Source organism: Pararge aegeria, chromosome 20, assembly GCF_905163445.1.
Source record: "Pararge aegeria chromosome 20, ilParAegt1.1, whole genome shotgun sequence".
Taxonomy (NCBI): domain Eukaryota; kingdom Metazoa; phylum Arthropoda; class Insecta; order Lepidoptera; family Nymphalidae; genus Pararge; species Pararge aegeria.
Window position 1 is genome coordinate 1,613,129 of NC_053199.1, and position 16,133 is coordinate 1,629,261.

The 16,133-nt window shown below is 37.1% G+C and overlaps 1 protein-coding gene across 1 annotated transcript in view; it reads left to right on the plus strand.

Annotated features, from left to right (window-relative positions):
* Nucleotides 1-15,687, plus strand: part of LOC120632722 (ras-specific guanine nucleotide-releasing factor 1-like) — a 38,703-nt gene extending 23,016 nt beyond the window's left edge. The window contains exons 18-34 of the mRNA XM_039902701.1: nucleotides 648-710; nucleotides 1,290-1,366; nucleotides 1,575-1,647; nucleotides 2,378-2,649; nucleotides 3,510-3,685; nucleotides 4,403-4,505; nucleotides 4,917-4,987; nucleotides 5,397-5,417; nucleotides 8,929-9,078; nucleotides 9,528-9,726; nucleotides 10,860-10,957; nucleotides 11,511-11,644; nucleotides 12,415-12,563; nucleotides 13,765-13,844; nucleotides 14,358-14,475; nucleotides 14,644-14,712; nucleotides 15,478-15,687. Of these exons, the coding sequence (XP_039758635.1) occupies nucleotides 648-710; nucleotides 1,290-1,366; nucleotides 1,575-1,647; nucleotides 2,378-2,649; nucleotides 3,510-3,685; nucleotides 4,403-4,505; nucleotides 4,917-4,987; nucleotides 5,397-5,417; nucleotides 8,929-9,078; nucleotides 9,528-9,726; nucleotides 10,860-10,957; nucleotides 11,511-11,644; nucleotides 12,415-12,563; nucleotides 13,765-13,844; nucleotides 14,358-14,475; nucleotides 14,644-14,712; nucleotides 15,478-15,687 (2,063 nt within the window). The remainder of the gene's footprint in view (nucleotides 1-647; nucleotides 711-1,289; nucleotides 1,367-1,574; nucleotides 1,648-2,377; nucleotides 2,650-3,509; nucleotides 3,686-4,402; nucleotides 4,506-4,916; nucleotides 4,988-5,396; nucleotides 5,418-8,928; nucleotides 9,079-9,527; nucleotides 9,727-10,859; nucleotides 10,958-11,510; nucleotides 11,645-12,414; nucleotides 12,564-13,764; nucleotides 13,845-14,357; nucleotides 14,476-14,643; nucleotides 14,713-15,477) is intronic.
* The last annotated feature ends 446 nt before the right edge of the window (nucleotides 15,688-16,133 follow it).

Below are 16,133 nucleotides of genomic sequence, written 5' to 3' on the forward strand. Positions count from 1 at the left end.
TAAAACACTGCAGTTCTTCAGTTTCAGTTAGTTTTTTATGACATACTTACTTTTGACTTTTTAGTTTTACATCCATTTTAGTGCTACAGTAACAGGTCCAATTGGTCGTTGATTCAAACTTGGTAACGATATTTTGCAATATCAACTGTAGTTGATATATGCAACACACGGTTTTTTCGGGTAATAAGAATTATTAAATATATAAACAATTGTGTCTGGTTGAGGCTTTGGCTGCTAGTTACCAATCTACCGACAAAGACGTGCCGCTAAGCGATTTAGATTTCCGGTACTATGTCGCGTACAAACCAATTAAGGATATGGGTTTAATATAACTGGCATACTCTCTAACAGAGTAGAACTAATGTGCTGGAATGGCAACCCTGCACCGGTAACTATAGCGGTGGTTGGCCCCCAACGAGGTGGACAGACGACATCCAGCGAGTCACTGGGAGCCGCTGGAAACAAGAGGCCCAAGATGGTCGATTTCGAAACGCCCTACAGAAGACCAATATCCAGCAGTGGACGTCAAGCAGTTGAAGTGATTAAGATGGTGATGATTCTAGTTCTAAAAATCCGACAAAAAAAACCGTATTTCCTGTGTATATTATTGGTGCTTCTAAAGAACCATACAGAAGATTTGGTTTCAGGTTACGGTTCCGAATTAAGTGAGCGTGACTGGCAATCGCGATTTTGGAAGAATTCCAGGAAAAGTAAGTATTGTATTGTTATAAATTCCGCTACCATTAAGTGCGTATTTTTTATTATTTCGTTATTAAATAAGGAATATTAAACAAGTGTTAAACGTGGAATCAAAATTGAAGTAACAGTTCAAAATATAATTAATGCACTAGATTTTTTTAAATATTGGATAGAAACAGGTGTTAATTTGCGGGATTCCATGATATACTATGAAAATTAAAGTTAATATGTACTCTGCGATAAGCAGGAGAATCAGTATGGTGTAATTTATAATTTCTTCAGTCATTATACTCCACACCAAACAGATCTTCCGCAATGCACCCTCTACGCACGTTTTGCTCCGACACCGGAGTATCCTCAGGAGATTTTGACTTTACAATCAATAACTGTTAAGAGTATAGCAAAATTTAGCTTAATTTTCATAGTTCTAATTGAATTTTTGTGTTTATGGCTCGTGCTTGTACAAACTGGGTAAAGTTTACATCGCCAATATCGCGTGGTATTGAGAAGTCAGCGTGTATTCTCCTCACTTGACATTGGCGAAATAGTTAGTGTATTGGTAGAAATAGTTAAAAAATAATATTTTTTAGGTGAAGAAGATGATAAGCTGTCACCTTATTTGATGGCACCTTCGCGTCGCACTTCAGCGGTCAGCACCAAAGGACAGGTACGAGATACGTTATTAAATATAGGTATATATTTAGTAAGCTTACGAGAAAGCGTGAAAACAATGATCTGATAAAACAAAGAATCAATGAATGAACCAAGGATCCAGATGACTTTCCAGTATTAACAACTCTTCAGAATACTCCGATGATTAATTAAAAACAAATATATTAAAGCACATTCATCATTAATTTATCTGTAATTTTTAGGCGGAAGAAGATAACAGTCATCTACAAATACCAAAAATTATGGCAACATCCTCAAGCAACGAGACATTGAAAGGTAAGAAATAGTTATCAATTATAGAAAAATAGATAAGAGGCAGTAAAGTGTTTTATTTTTTTATCAAGAGCAACACAATCATATTAAGAGCACTAACAACATGTATATTACACGTTTTTAAATATAGCACACAAAAAAAACATGGACTGATATGCTCGTCAATTACTAGGGCACATAGCATTGACAAAGCGTCATGTAAATTTAATTTGACAATAAATTCAACAAGTTTTTTTCTAAGTGATTCGGTGAGGTTTGAATTAGCTATTTCAACACGCGGTTAGTATTGTCGATGCCATCTACACAATTTAAATATTGCTAAGCCATTCATTCGAATTCCTTATATCTATGGGACGATTGTGTAAGGTTGTTAAATAATCTTTAATTTATAAGGCCAATTCGAAAGAAGCCTTTGGTTTGTAAAAGGTAAATTCATATAGGAGTTAAACCGTTCATTTTCACGGAGGCCTAAAAGAGAAGACACATTCCACAATTTTTCACATTCAAGTGGTTTGAAAACAATAACAATGCAATTTATCGAGCTAACCCATTAAATTCCTCGTCAAAATGGACCCTCATAATTAAACATATTCAATTGTACGAAAATGGGAGAAAAACTATTAAGGGAGAAAAAATTATTAAATTCAGTTCTGGTTTTAAAAAAATTGACAAAAAAAAATTATGGCCAATTGATAACTACCTTACCGTACTCAAGTTCTTTCGAATTGAACAGGTACTTCACCCTCTTCACCCAGTGCACTAAGTTCAGTGACTCTAGTTGGCACTCCTAAGAAGACAAGCCCAGTAGAAAGTATTTCGTCAAAACCACCACCACACAAAGGATCCCCGACCAAAGACAATGATTCAGCAGCATGCATCATGAAAGATGAGAGCATTGAGTTGATAGACCAGAGTGATGAGGATATTAAATACAAGGAAGAAGAACAAGAAAAAAATAAGTATAAAATCGACGATAAATTTAAAATATCGCAAAAGTTTTCGGAGGTATGTAATGTTAGTAAACATTTCTAGATCAAACTCAATTTATTATTCATTTTTAGCGTTTAGTGTGTTCTTCGGTGAGATCATGCAGCCACGACTGAATCAATTTCTTTTTTTACGGTCATTAAAATTAAATTCAAATTTAACATTTATTTATTTTAAGTTGGCTTACTATAAGCACTTTTGAAACGTCAAGTCTATCTGCTACCAACTGTTCAGAATCATCAAGAGAAAGAATCTACTGTGAAGAAGCCGGCAAGAACTGAGTTACCCTTTTCCAAAATGAGGATTGTAAAATTTTGCAATATATGTACTGTCTGGCGAGATATTTAAAGCGGAGCGGTGTGCTGCAAGCTACTTTGTTATTAGAGATATAATGTTTTTGTAAATTCCTCAAGAACTCCCATTCATAAACCGAATTAAAAAACGGTTAGGCTGTGAAGCCTTAAATAGATAAGCCAGGTATTTATTTTTATCAAGTGGGAAAACCTTATTACATTGACAGTGCCTACCTATTTTCATTTTCTCGATGCAAGCTGTTATACCAAATTACAACAAGATTCGTGCAGTGGCAAATTACTGACAGACAGACTTCTAAATTTTTAAATTAGAAGATGAAGACACCACCCTGAGCCTTTTATTATAATTTTAGGATAAGGCTTCCTCACTCATCTGATAAAGATAAAAAACTTCTCAACGATCAAATTATAGACCATGCATTCGCTAATGTATTTACAAAAAATAAAATTGAAGACTAAATTTGAAGAACGAGGTGTAGCCAAATCTGAAAAATATAAAAGCTAGATCTTGAATATCTGACTCTTTATGATCCATTAATTCAGATCTCGTATTCTTCCTTACAGCGTGTACGTACAATGTCGGAAAGCCCTCGACGTCTGCAGCCATCGGCTCGTGCGGCAGCTGAGGCTCGACGTAGGTCCGATGGCGCCCGAGAGGTCACCGCAACCGCTAAAGAAGAAATCGAGCCTCGTCGCGCTTCGTATACTGTTGCGAGATCTTTGCCAAGACGTTCTGTGAGGTGTGTCTTTTTTACATAATTCTAGAATGGAAAAAATACTTTTGATGTCAAATAAGTTTAGGAGTCAGAATATAGTTATCACCACCCATCTGTTTTCCGAACGACTAGGGGAATATAACAGAAAACAGACCGCAGCGCCCTCTGTGCTACTACTACCATCTACTGGACTTAGGCTATTTAATATGCTAAATAAGTCCTGCTAGTATTCGTGGCATTGATTCAATGCAATGGAATAAACGAAGGTTCATCGGCAGGAACATCTTTACTTTCAAGATTATAATATATAATATATAATAATATATAATACGTATTTTCTGTAAATAATGGTTTTATGCACAAATCACAGTTGAGGGAGAATAAATATTTGGAGTGTTTTATCTAGCTAACTAAACGTCGCCTTTGTCATTAAAAAACACCTTCCAAGTTTTAGAGGAGAAGAGAAGTGTTTGTTTAATATAGGAGTAAATTATTTATTGGTTTGGTTTCAAATTAACTCTTTCATAGTAATTCATTTTCCTCGTTATCTCAGATCCTTTGGTCCTTTTACTTAAAATATAAGATCTTGCGTTAGATACATATTATCTCAGATCCCTTGCTCGACCTCCCTTTTCCTTTTTCTTTCTATATGGCTTCTTAACTAAAGCCTTACTTAAAATAAAATTTGTGGAGAAATACCGCGAGTAGGAACTACTGCTAATTCTTTTTTCATACCTGTAGTGAAAGGCGTTACACCAACGCTTCAATAAACAGCGAGAGGCGTCGCTATTGGGGAGGCTCTGAACCACGCACCTCTGTCACATCCCAAGTTTCACAAATGCAGGTAAACTATCAACAACTGGTTCACGAAAAAAAAATATTAAAATTATCATTTACTATGAATTGGCTCGATTTTTGGTTCCAAAATTAGTTGAGAAGCCTTAAGTTTGAGCGAAGGCTTCTAAATGTTGGACTCATTAGTCTTGCCTACTCTTAAGATGATTGACTTTCAAGAGTAGGCAAGAAAAAGGTGATTTTATGGAAACATGACCGAGGTCACAAAAGTCATCTGCTTCATATTTGATTCCCAAAAATACCTAGTGCGATGATTTAGATATTTACATGAATATTTTATTTTTAACCACTTAACAGGAATGTGATAGATCGAAGAGAGATTTTTGCCCAACCGTAGGATTCAGGCCAGAATAGATTAGATTGAGAAATTCTTGTGTGTATCCTGCTATATTTCTTTTAGAATTATCGTCGAGAGACTGGCCAACCAAAAGCCGGAGTTGTCATTACCTCCTTCCGCCAGTCTCACCGGAGGTATTATAACTTGTTTCATGTGACTCTATTTGTGTATCAAATCTTTCATTTCTTAACTCAATGGTGATATCATTACGTTAATTACTAAAGCACAAAACGGGATCTCATTAACTGTCGGTGTTGTCGCATGTAATTACTTTTACTCTGTGATCTCAAATTTCTTTATCAATTTTAAGGTTGCCAGCTTTTGCACGATGGTCCATTTCTTGAGTATCAATCCTGTCTTTAAAATTGTTCAAACTGTTACAGCATAATGTACTTGGATCATTACCGAATAGTTCTGTTTTTACTGTTTTTGTTTGATCTTGGTTTAATCTCTTTCAATCTAGATGAGATTCAATCTAGATCCGTTCATCGCATATGGCCTTCTGTTACTTGATGTTATTCATAACTTTTGGAAATTTAACAGCTTTGGAAATGACCTGTTTTGGTGAGTTCACGTCCGAGGTAAAAAGTAGAGGAAACTCCGTAGAGCTGAGTAGAGGATCTTGGACAAAATTTGCTTCTATAGTATTCTGCAATTTTATCTTATACCAAACCTTTTATTTTCGTGAAACGTAGTGTCCAGCTGTCACTGTCTCACCACTCCACACCAGTCTTACACAATTAACAGCTCGTCAATCAAATCTGTGCCTTAAATTGTGTTCTGTTGATACATTAATATACTCGCAGTCAAGCGCCATCTATGCAATATTATAAATTCGAAAGTTTGTCTGTTTGTTTGTTTTTGACCTACGTTCGCCCTTGGCACTGCTCTTGATACCATTATGCATAGATTACACGCATAGGATAATTTTTTTTATCCTGGTAAAACCAAAACGGCGGGATTAAAAAAAGGCGGATGAAGTCCCACAATCCGAAAAAAAAGAAGGTGCAATAAATGAATGAATACACTTTAATGTACAGAGATTCACAGAGATACAGATACACAATAAGGTAGAAGGTACATTTTGGCGGCCTTATCGCTGTTTAGCCATCTCTTCCAGTTCCAGTCATTTATCTGTTATTGATAGATGTACTTTAAAATAAAGTAAAAATAGTCTCTATTTCTAGAAAAGTGCAATAAACCAATACATATTAAAATTATTTAAGTTCATAAAAACATTTGCAATACATTTCATCACATTTATCATAAAAAAATAATACATTAATTTTTAATTTGTTGATACCATTATATGAATAATAGAAATATAAAATTGAGCAACTATTTAATATCAAAATATGTGTACTTACATAATATCAATTGAAGCATAGATTTGAATGATGAAATGTTTTGTGTACAGTGCTTAGCGGTGGGCAGTTTCGACTATAAATCCTGAATGTGAGAATAGCTCGACCTTTTAACAACGGTAATACAAACACACATTTAACTAAAACCAGCCCAGACAAACCCCACTATAAAACAAATAAATAAAACATCCCCATATTTATTTCAATCTATAGACTTAGAAAGTAAGACTTAGGTAGTTGTTTTTTTTTAATTCTGCACTGTAACTGATTGGATTGGTTTTTTTTACAAAATTTTGTACCTTTTACACTTTCAGCCTTAATATAAATTTTATTATATTGGTGCTTCCACAAGTGTCACACTGTTCTATATTGACAGGTCTAAGTACTAGTAGTACTAACACAATTAGACTTGACTCAACTCCCTTATCTAAAGATGCAGGTATAAAAATACTACTGTGCCAAACTGACTATTCGTTGTGTAAAGAGATTTTCCCGCATGCCCTGCGAAATGTTGCCATCTGCTTGCTGTGACAATAATTCTAAAAAATATAGATATCACCTTCTCACTAATTTGAGGTGGTATTGAAAGAAGCCTGTAAAGGAATCCTAGAAATAACGTTCGAGAAGAAAAATCAGTCCGGTGTATAAACAGGAATTTTTACCGCAGTACCGCATAACGCTTTACTTATTAAGCAAAATATTAAAACTATAATTTTAATAGTAGTAAGGTAATCAAAAGTATCACTTGCTTCAACGGAAAACATCGTGAAGAAACCTGCATGCCTGAGAGTTTTACATAATGTTCTCAAAGGTGTGTGGAGTCCACCAATCCGCATTGGGCCAGCATGGTGGACTAGCCTCCCCCCAAAATGGGTTGATATGATGATGATGATAAGCCAAAAATATAATATTGAATACCCTTGTAAGATGAGAATAGAAGTGAAAAATAATAGTACTACGAGACTAGACTTATCAATAATGTTTTGAATTTTGTGTGAAACTTCTGCACCGACATTTTCAAAATTTTTATTAAACTGTGAATACCTATTTTATTTACTACTTTACTTCGATTAGAAATAATATAAATTAGTTTATTTTTGTGATTTTTATAAAATTTGTAGACTATTTTGCAACTGTCCCGATACAATAGAATTAACAAAAACCGGCTAACCTTTCATTGGACCTTACCTAACCAAGGGTTCCGTAACTTAAAAAACTATTTATTCTGTGAAATTACTTTTCGATCACAATTAAATACTGTGCTATACGTTATAACCTACAACGTTTAACATTATTTATCACAGATCAGAAAGCCTTGGATGGCATTTATAGGCCTCGCAATAACAATCGTATGTCTTGATGTCACAAGTAACTGGTTTTTTGGTTTTGACTTTAGAGTATTTACTTAAAGACTTTAGAGTTACGTCTTTGGTGCTCACAAACGGTTACCAATTTATGACAATTGATTGAAAGACACTACCTTTTTTTAGGCTCATTCTTTACTAGAAGTAAGTGGGACTTTAAGTCAAGAAATACGTATTTAAGGATTGTATTATCTTATGGGGTTAACTGTACTGACTTTCAGTATATTAAATATTAACTTGATCGTTAAACTAAAAACACCTCAGTGATCTAAAAACTCTTCTCGTTATGATTTATGAGGTACGGAACTCTATAATTTATTACTCTTATTTTATGTACGGACATCTGCAATTTTTCCAATATTTTATATCTACCTAAGTACAATTCGCTGTTAGAAAACCTTACGTTGAATTCCTATCGTGAAAGTATAACAGAAAGAAGTCGCTTCTTTAAATTCAAATGTGCACATTTATGTGTGTTAAAAACATCTCTAAATTGTTTGTCATAATCATCAGTATCATTATCTCTTCTGTGGTTAAAACTTCTTTCTCTCTCACTTTCTTCTTAACGACGTCACTGCATGCTTCTTTTTGTGTCATGTTTCCACGTTTTCCGTCTGAATATATTCTAGAATTAAATAATGGAACAGATTCAATAAACTCAGGTACTAAATGATATTAAAAACTTAAAAGAACGCAGACTGCAGGAATAAGCTAGACGGAGCTATTGAAGCATGGGCTAAGCGTAATAATGAGAACCCTGACTCTGTTAGATTTCTCAAAAATAAATTCTGTCTATGAGCCGAGTAAAAGAACAGGATGGACACATGAGCACGTCCCAGCTGCCCGCATTACAGGGTAGACAGCGCAGTAATGGGTAATACGTTACAGAATCGCTTCTGAATTGCCCTGTGGGTAACTATGTCACTTTCTCGTCAGGGTCATTCGTTAATATGTAACACTGTGCAAGTATCCTTTCAGTTGTGCATGCATTGTAAATAATCTATATATCAGGTTTTATTAAAAACAAATGTCCAACGTAACTCAACGAAATGTCCTTCAGTTATTTAGGAGTTACTTTACAAAATGAGCCCAATCAATTCCAGTCTAATTCATACTTATCTTATTCTTGTGTGACCTACTCTAATGTTTCGATTGAAGTCTTTATGCTAGTGTCAGGATACGCTTAGCCTAAGGTTTGTTTGTGCAAATTTATTTTATTAGGCGTCAGGTATAAAATTTTGGATCTTTTAATTCTTATGCTCCGTCTATCTTTCTCCCGCAGGCTTGTAATAAATAAATACATCTAAATGCAAAGGCAAAGTCAATATGTGATTGTTCCGTGTGTAGGAGCAGCACATCTACTGCAGCAGTTGCCTTCGCCGTGGCCACGTCCGCGTCCTCAAACCCAAGGTCTCCGCCGCCGACATCACCACCACATGCCAGGCGCGACTCTGTAATATCAACGGCTGCTACTATGAGAGTACTAAATGTTTTAAGGTAATTATACCCCACGACTACCCAACGTCAAAAAGTAAAAGGCGTAGACAGACTGACAGACAGACACGCAGGCAGGCAGGCAGGCCTTGCAAACTTACCAATTTGCTGAATTAAGCTTGTCCAATTTTAATGAAGAAGAGACATTCACGGTAAGGCACTTGCTTAATATTATATTATTCTCATTTCTACACCATTGAACTACATTTGTTCCATTATAGAAGAATTATCGTGTAGGTATAAGAAGAAAATCATCAAATAATCATCAGTCATCTTAGTACCCATAACACAAGTCAAAAAAATGTCTTAAAAAACCGAAATCGAAGGAACAAAAATTTATTGTTATTTTATCAGATACCACTACCATTTATTTACAAAGAATTATACGCTTATTGATTAATCTGAATTTAAGAGCTATTTGACCACTCTGCTAAAACAATTCCAAATAACAGGCACTGGATTTCCAAGCACTCGTCTGACTTCTGGTCCGATGAGCGTCTTCGCGGTCTCACCATGGACTTCCTGAAGGAAATCGAGAGCAGCCCAGGCCTGCTTCCTGCGGAGAACAAGTCCGCTTCGCAACTGCTGCGGCTACTAGAAAGGCCACCGGACAGGGCCGTGGATTTAAAAGCCTTGTTTGTGCCGCCCAGAGTAAGTTATACTAGGATTGATAGGTTGTAGCAGTAGAGCTCTTTGTGACAGAGCTCCATGCTTATTTCTGCCGCTTAGCGGCACTGTTGCAATGCTGTGTTCCTGTCTGAAGGGCGTGGTTGCTGGTGTAATTACAGGCGTATTACGCCACGCTAAAATTAATGGTCACAGGGCGGCATGTTGCGTGACGTGTTTCTTGCATGCCCTGTGAAGTGTTGCTCTGTTTTTAAGCGATGGTACTCCACGTCCCATCAGATGAGCCATCTGCTTGCTCCTCGAGGTACGTATACATTAATAATGTTCGTGCTCTCGAAAATGTGTAAAATAAACTTAAATATATTTTTACTAGCTAATGCCCGCGACTTCGTCTACGTTTGATTTTTTTTTTTGATTTGGCATTTAATTTAGTTGTAGTTCTAAAAAAATTTAATGTATTCAGTGTCGCTAAGCCTTAATTTAGGGGTTTGCTGTTGTCCGCTGAGGAGTTCTGTCCTCTATCTCCAACCACATTCATCAGATCTATACAAAGTTTGGGCAAAATTAAACACATATTATAACCTCTATAGTACAAAAATAATTATTTAAATCGGTTATAATTTGTCGCAGTAATGGTGTAAAATCGTCAAAAACTTTCATCCCCTCTCCCAAAGGAACCGAGCTTAATGTCGGGATAAAAAGTATCCTATATTACTTCTAACACTTCCAAAAATATGTGTACAAAGTTTCTTGAGGATCGGTTACGTAGGTTTTGCGTGAAAGCGTAACATACAAACTTACATTCACATTTATAATATTAAGTAGGGTAGGGATAGGGAGAGAGATGGTGTAATGTACTATATAGCCCACAGTCCGTCAATCTTTCCGTCCGTCGTCTTTTAGTGGCGTGCATAGAGGGTATTCACAGGGTATGCAGATAGTATAAAATGAAAAAAATCTCCAGTACGAGTTATAAAAAAGCCTAAACTCTTAAATATTTATAACTCGTACTGGAGATTTTCTTCGTTTTATACCATCTGCATACCCTGCGCATACCTTAGTGTAGCTACAGTTTTTGAAAACTATTGTAATACTATCCGTACATTGCGAAAAGAACGAAGAACATCGGGTACTTTTTAAAATTGTTTGGATTGTAGGTACCTACTAAAGAAAGCATCGAAACATTGTCGGCCCTCGAGATCGCTGAGCAAATGACATATCTTGACTATCAGATATTCAGTGCCATTCACAGCGAGTAAGTAAAAACTGTTTATTATCAAACCAATTTGGAACCTTACTAAATGAAATACTATGGTTAGTTTTCTAATTAGTTAAAGCTGCTTGCATGATAATTTACCAACCGAGAAGTCCAGTCTTACCGGGATAGTGATCGTTGGTATGCTTAAAAAATAAAGAAATGAATGGGATTTGAATTACTTTATTTCATTTCATTTTCAGCCTTTTACAGCTTTAACGATTATAAAGAGTCTTCTTCTCTAAAGCCCCAGGTCAAAGCTGTTATTACTAAAGTAAAGTGAACTATCGTGATTAAGCCTGACATGCTTCCTACAAGATGCCACTACAGTACCAGAGGTCTGTAGTAATACACCGAAATAGAGTTAAGAACAATTTATCAAGTATCGGCCAATTTTTGCTTAAGATCCAACTTCAGAAGCTTGGCTCGATGCCATCTTATTTATACGGTCGGTAGACTGGTAGTGGCTGATATACGATGAAATAAACGCACTAGCCGAGATTGTCAAAGTTACGTGAATTAGTTCTGCAATTTGATGTTTTTTATCCAACAGGGAGTTCTTAGGCCAAGCTTGGACGAAGGGCGACAAAGCTGAACGCGCACCGCACATTCTGATGATGACAGCTCACTTCAACCATATCTCGAACCTTGTTATATCGGAGATTCTCAAAAAATACACGCTGATAGGTATGATGAAATAAGATACATTTTTTATTATTAGATTACAGTATTTTTGATTTATAGTGTCAGTTTAACGCTTACAAACTATATAATATGTGGGTGCATTTTCATAAAAATTGATCCACACGTTTGGTCCTCCAAGTGCAGAATGATTAGCTTTTCCGAATGATGGATAACCTTTAATGGAAGCTGGGTGCAAATTTGGAAATACCTACAGATCTATCACAGAAAGGTTAGGTTGATCTGGTTTTTATCACAAAAAAATGTACGGCAACCGATAGTCGGAAAGATTACAAATTTCCAATTCATCATTAAGGGCTTAACGTCTTTGCTAGACGATTTAAACATTGTCTCAAAGACATTTTCTCTGGTAACTTTACATACCTTTTCGTAAACGACAATTAAATTTGAGTGCATATTTGCTACGCCGAAACGACGCAGTGGCGAAACTTACCCACCTCTTCCTTTCTCTCGCAAAAACATCTGACCAAACGGTCATCCATTTAAGAAACTGGCGTTCCATACACCCAAGATGAATAAAACAACGCCGCCGGGACAGATCAGATCCCTACTGACTTCACTTAAAGCGGCCCGCACCTACTTGATCGATGGTCTACAATAGATCCTTTTAACAGAGTGTCGAAAATGTTTGCCAATCGGTCAGGTTAAAACCGAACGACGACCCCATTCCGTTTTTCATTTTTCAGTCTCCATTCTCCTGTATACATTTATAGTAGGTCTACTTGATATAAATTAATTTAAAACGTATGGCACAGGTCGCGCAGCATCCATAGAGAAGTGGGCAGCGGTTGCCGACATCGCGCGGTGTCTGCACAACTTCAACGGCGTGCTTCAAGTGTGCGCTGCACTGGCCAACAGCTCCATATTCCGTCTGAAGAAGACCTGGGATAAAGTGTCCAAGACCGTAAGTTGACTACCAACTGCCTCTGTAGCTGATCATTATCTACCCATTCATCATATCAACCGGCCTAAGGCACGGGACTTCTCCCACAATGAGAATGGATTAAGGCCATAGTCCACCATCTTGGCCCAATGCGGATTGGAGGACTCCACACACCTATGAGAACATTATGGAGAACTCTCAGGCATGCAGGTTTTATTCCGATGTTTTCCTTCATCAGTGAAGCAAGCGATATTTTAATTACTTAAATCGCACATAACTTTGAAAAGTTAGAGGTGCGTGCTGGGATTTGAATTTGGCCCCCCGAAAGTGTAGTTGAGCTCCTACCCACTGGGCTATCGCTGCTTTAACCATTTCTGACCACTTTCGGCCTAAAAAACAAGATTCTCCTCTCAGGAAGAGATAGGTTCGGGCCATAGTCCATCAGCAGGGCTAGCACGGGCGGCAGATAAAAAATATATCCCCCATCCACAAGGGATATAATTAAGGTGTCCATCTGCTAAAGCTCGGAAACATGGAATAGGAGAAGTTTACCTCCGTTTGTTATTACACTTATATATTTTTTGGATATTATTTCCACTTGTGCGCTCTGAGAGTTGATGAAGCTGTGGGAGATGATAATTGGGGATAGGATAAACAATTATCTCCTGCTCATGCTAGCCGTGCTGGATGGCCAAGTACAGATGACCGTTGAAGCAAGTCATATTAATAAAATGTTTAAACAGAGGAAGATTAGGGGACTAGACTCTTAACTTATTAGTTAAGAGTTTTTACCGGTGTTTAGTTATCCTCCGTAATAAGCAAAAAAAAACATAATAGGGATCGTATGGCATCACAGTGACGAAAATAACGGCCTAATTCTGTTGTACATTTTCATGATGACCTCCTTAAGTGATCATCACCGTCATCATGGATTGCCTACAACCGTCCACTGCTGGACTTATTGCCTCCCCTATCTCGAGGGTTTGAGGCAGACAGGTTGCTGATCACTTAAAATGGTAGTAGGACAGTTGCCCGGGCTTCATTATATTCCCTTGGATGAGATTCGCGACACCCGCGGAAGGATGAGGGGCGATGACAGCTGTATCCTACGCGAATGCTATTTGAAAAAGCTAATGCTTCAGGCAACTAACTTACACATGGATACTGAAATATATTTAAAAGAGTACTATCTCATGCGTTACACTTTGTTTTATTGTTACAGAGCAAGCAGACCCTGGAGAAGCTGCAAGTTTTGACATCTTCTGAATGTCGCTTTAGAATTTTACGAGATGCTTTGCACAGGTAACAAGTGACCACATAACAAGCCACAAGACATGATGGCATGAAATTTGGAGTAAGGGCCCAAAATTGCATGCCGTTTGACGCATTCTTACTTGCAATTACAATCGCGTAAGTCGTGCAAACTCGAACGAAATTCTGGCGCGAGCTTGCCAGTGATTTCGAATTTTGAAGTTATTTGCTGTTGTTTTGAAGTTTGTTGTTATTTGCAAGAGCTTTCTGGTGAACCAATAAAAAGTAATAACATAAATTTTATGATTTAAATACTTTAATCACTAGGGTAGAATATATCAACTTATTAATTGAAGTAAATGATTTAAATTGATTACTGCAACCCATTTTTAGCATTAGAGCTACAAAATGTTTCTTTCTGAGGGATTTTTGAATAACTGCACTACTTTTGAATAATAACAAGATAATAAGTTTTAGTTTGCGGTGTCAGTAGCCATTCATGAACAGGTTTTTATATATTTTAATTTTTATTTTAATTTTTTTAATTTTTTTGTTGATTCGTAGATGCGATCCACCCTGCATCCCTTACCTGGGCATGTACCTCTCGGACCTCTCGTTTATAGAGGAGGGGACGTCCAACTATACACCCGAGTCACTCCTCAACTTCTCCAAGATGCGAATGGTAAGTGGCAACCTTAAGTTTATTTACGTCATCAGCTTTGTTCGAGTGAGCGGAACCCAAACGTGTATTTTACCTTTTCAAACACTTCCTTTGCACTAAGAAGGATTAAGTATTCAGTATTGGTCCCTCCAGTTTTTGCTATAACCTTCTTTTATCTATTTATTTCAGATTGCCCACGTGATCCGTGAGATAAGAAACTTCCAGCAGACCCCATATAAAATTGATCACATACCGAAAGTAAGTTCTTAGTAAATATTTAAAAAAACTTCACTTATTTAGCAAACATTAACTGATTACGGCTAAGGTAATCAAAGCTTGGTAAACGGACTTCTTTGGGACAATTCCATTTAGCAGTTTCATTTCTCAATCGAATCATTAACATCCCACTACCTAAAGAACGCGATCTATTGAAAATGAGCTGAAGTAGCGATTCTCATAAAAAAGGTAGACGACTTTTCGGCTTGTCCTTAGGGTTCTTCCTAATTGTAATTCTTTTTAAACAACCTCTGTTGGCACCAGCATTTCCGGGTTCTTAACGTACATAATAAAATCCATATAAATTTCTATATTTTATGTATTATGTATTACTACAGTTATAGTAGTATATTTTATGTATTACTACAGTTTTTGACGACCTCCCTGGGCAATAGTGAGCGCTGTGAATTTAAGTAGGAGGTCCCGGGTTCGATTCCCGGCAAGGGCCATTTGGGAATTTATAATTTCTGAATTCTCTCTGGCCGTGGCTAGTTACCGACCTACCGACAAAAACGTGCCGCTAAGCGATTTAGTGTTCCGGTGCGATGTTGTGTAGAAACCGATTAGGGGTATGACTACCATACTCGCTAACAGGTTAGCCCGCCTACTATCTTAGATTGCATCATCACTTACCACCGGGTGAAATTGCAGATGAAGAGCTAACTTGTAGTGGAATACTAAGCAAAAATATATATACTTGTTCATACAGAAGAAGAAGATAGAAAATATATAATAAAATATCTTTAGGTTTGCGAGTTTCTGTTGGATCGGTCTCTACTGATGAACGAGGAACGCCAATACACGTTGTCCCTGGAATTGGAGCCCAGGGCATCGCGGGGCTCCGCCGGAGGACTGCCGGGCACCCCCGTGTCCCCCGCCTCCCCGACGGCGCAGCGACGTCGCCGCGCCTCGCTGGCCGCTTTGGCCCCTCTCGCTCCGTTACGAGGCGATCGTTAATTTTGTTGTTGTTTTTTAATGATTCACTTTTTGGAGCACACTGTTTTACTGTACCCTTAATTCGAGATCGCACACTGCTTTCGTGTATCGAAACACGTACGAGTCAGAGTAAAACAGATTCCTTCAATTTTTTTCTTAAATATAGTTCTACGGGTACATACCACGATAATATTTTTGGATTAGTCGATATTTCAACCCAGTTGCATGGATCGTGGTCACGACGGGACTCAAGAGACCCGTGGCATTCAAAGATTCTTATCCATCCATCCATTTTTTTTAAACAAAGATATTCCGATCGGTGATATAACTGGACATAACTTTATGGCATGTAGGTAGTTCGCTTTAAAGTGGCCGTGCTTTTTATACATGCATTAATCTTATCGTAAAGTTTTTATATTATTACTCGTAGTGTAAAAGTGTTTTTTCTATTTAATCTCCTTCGCATT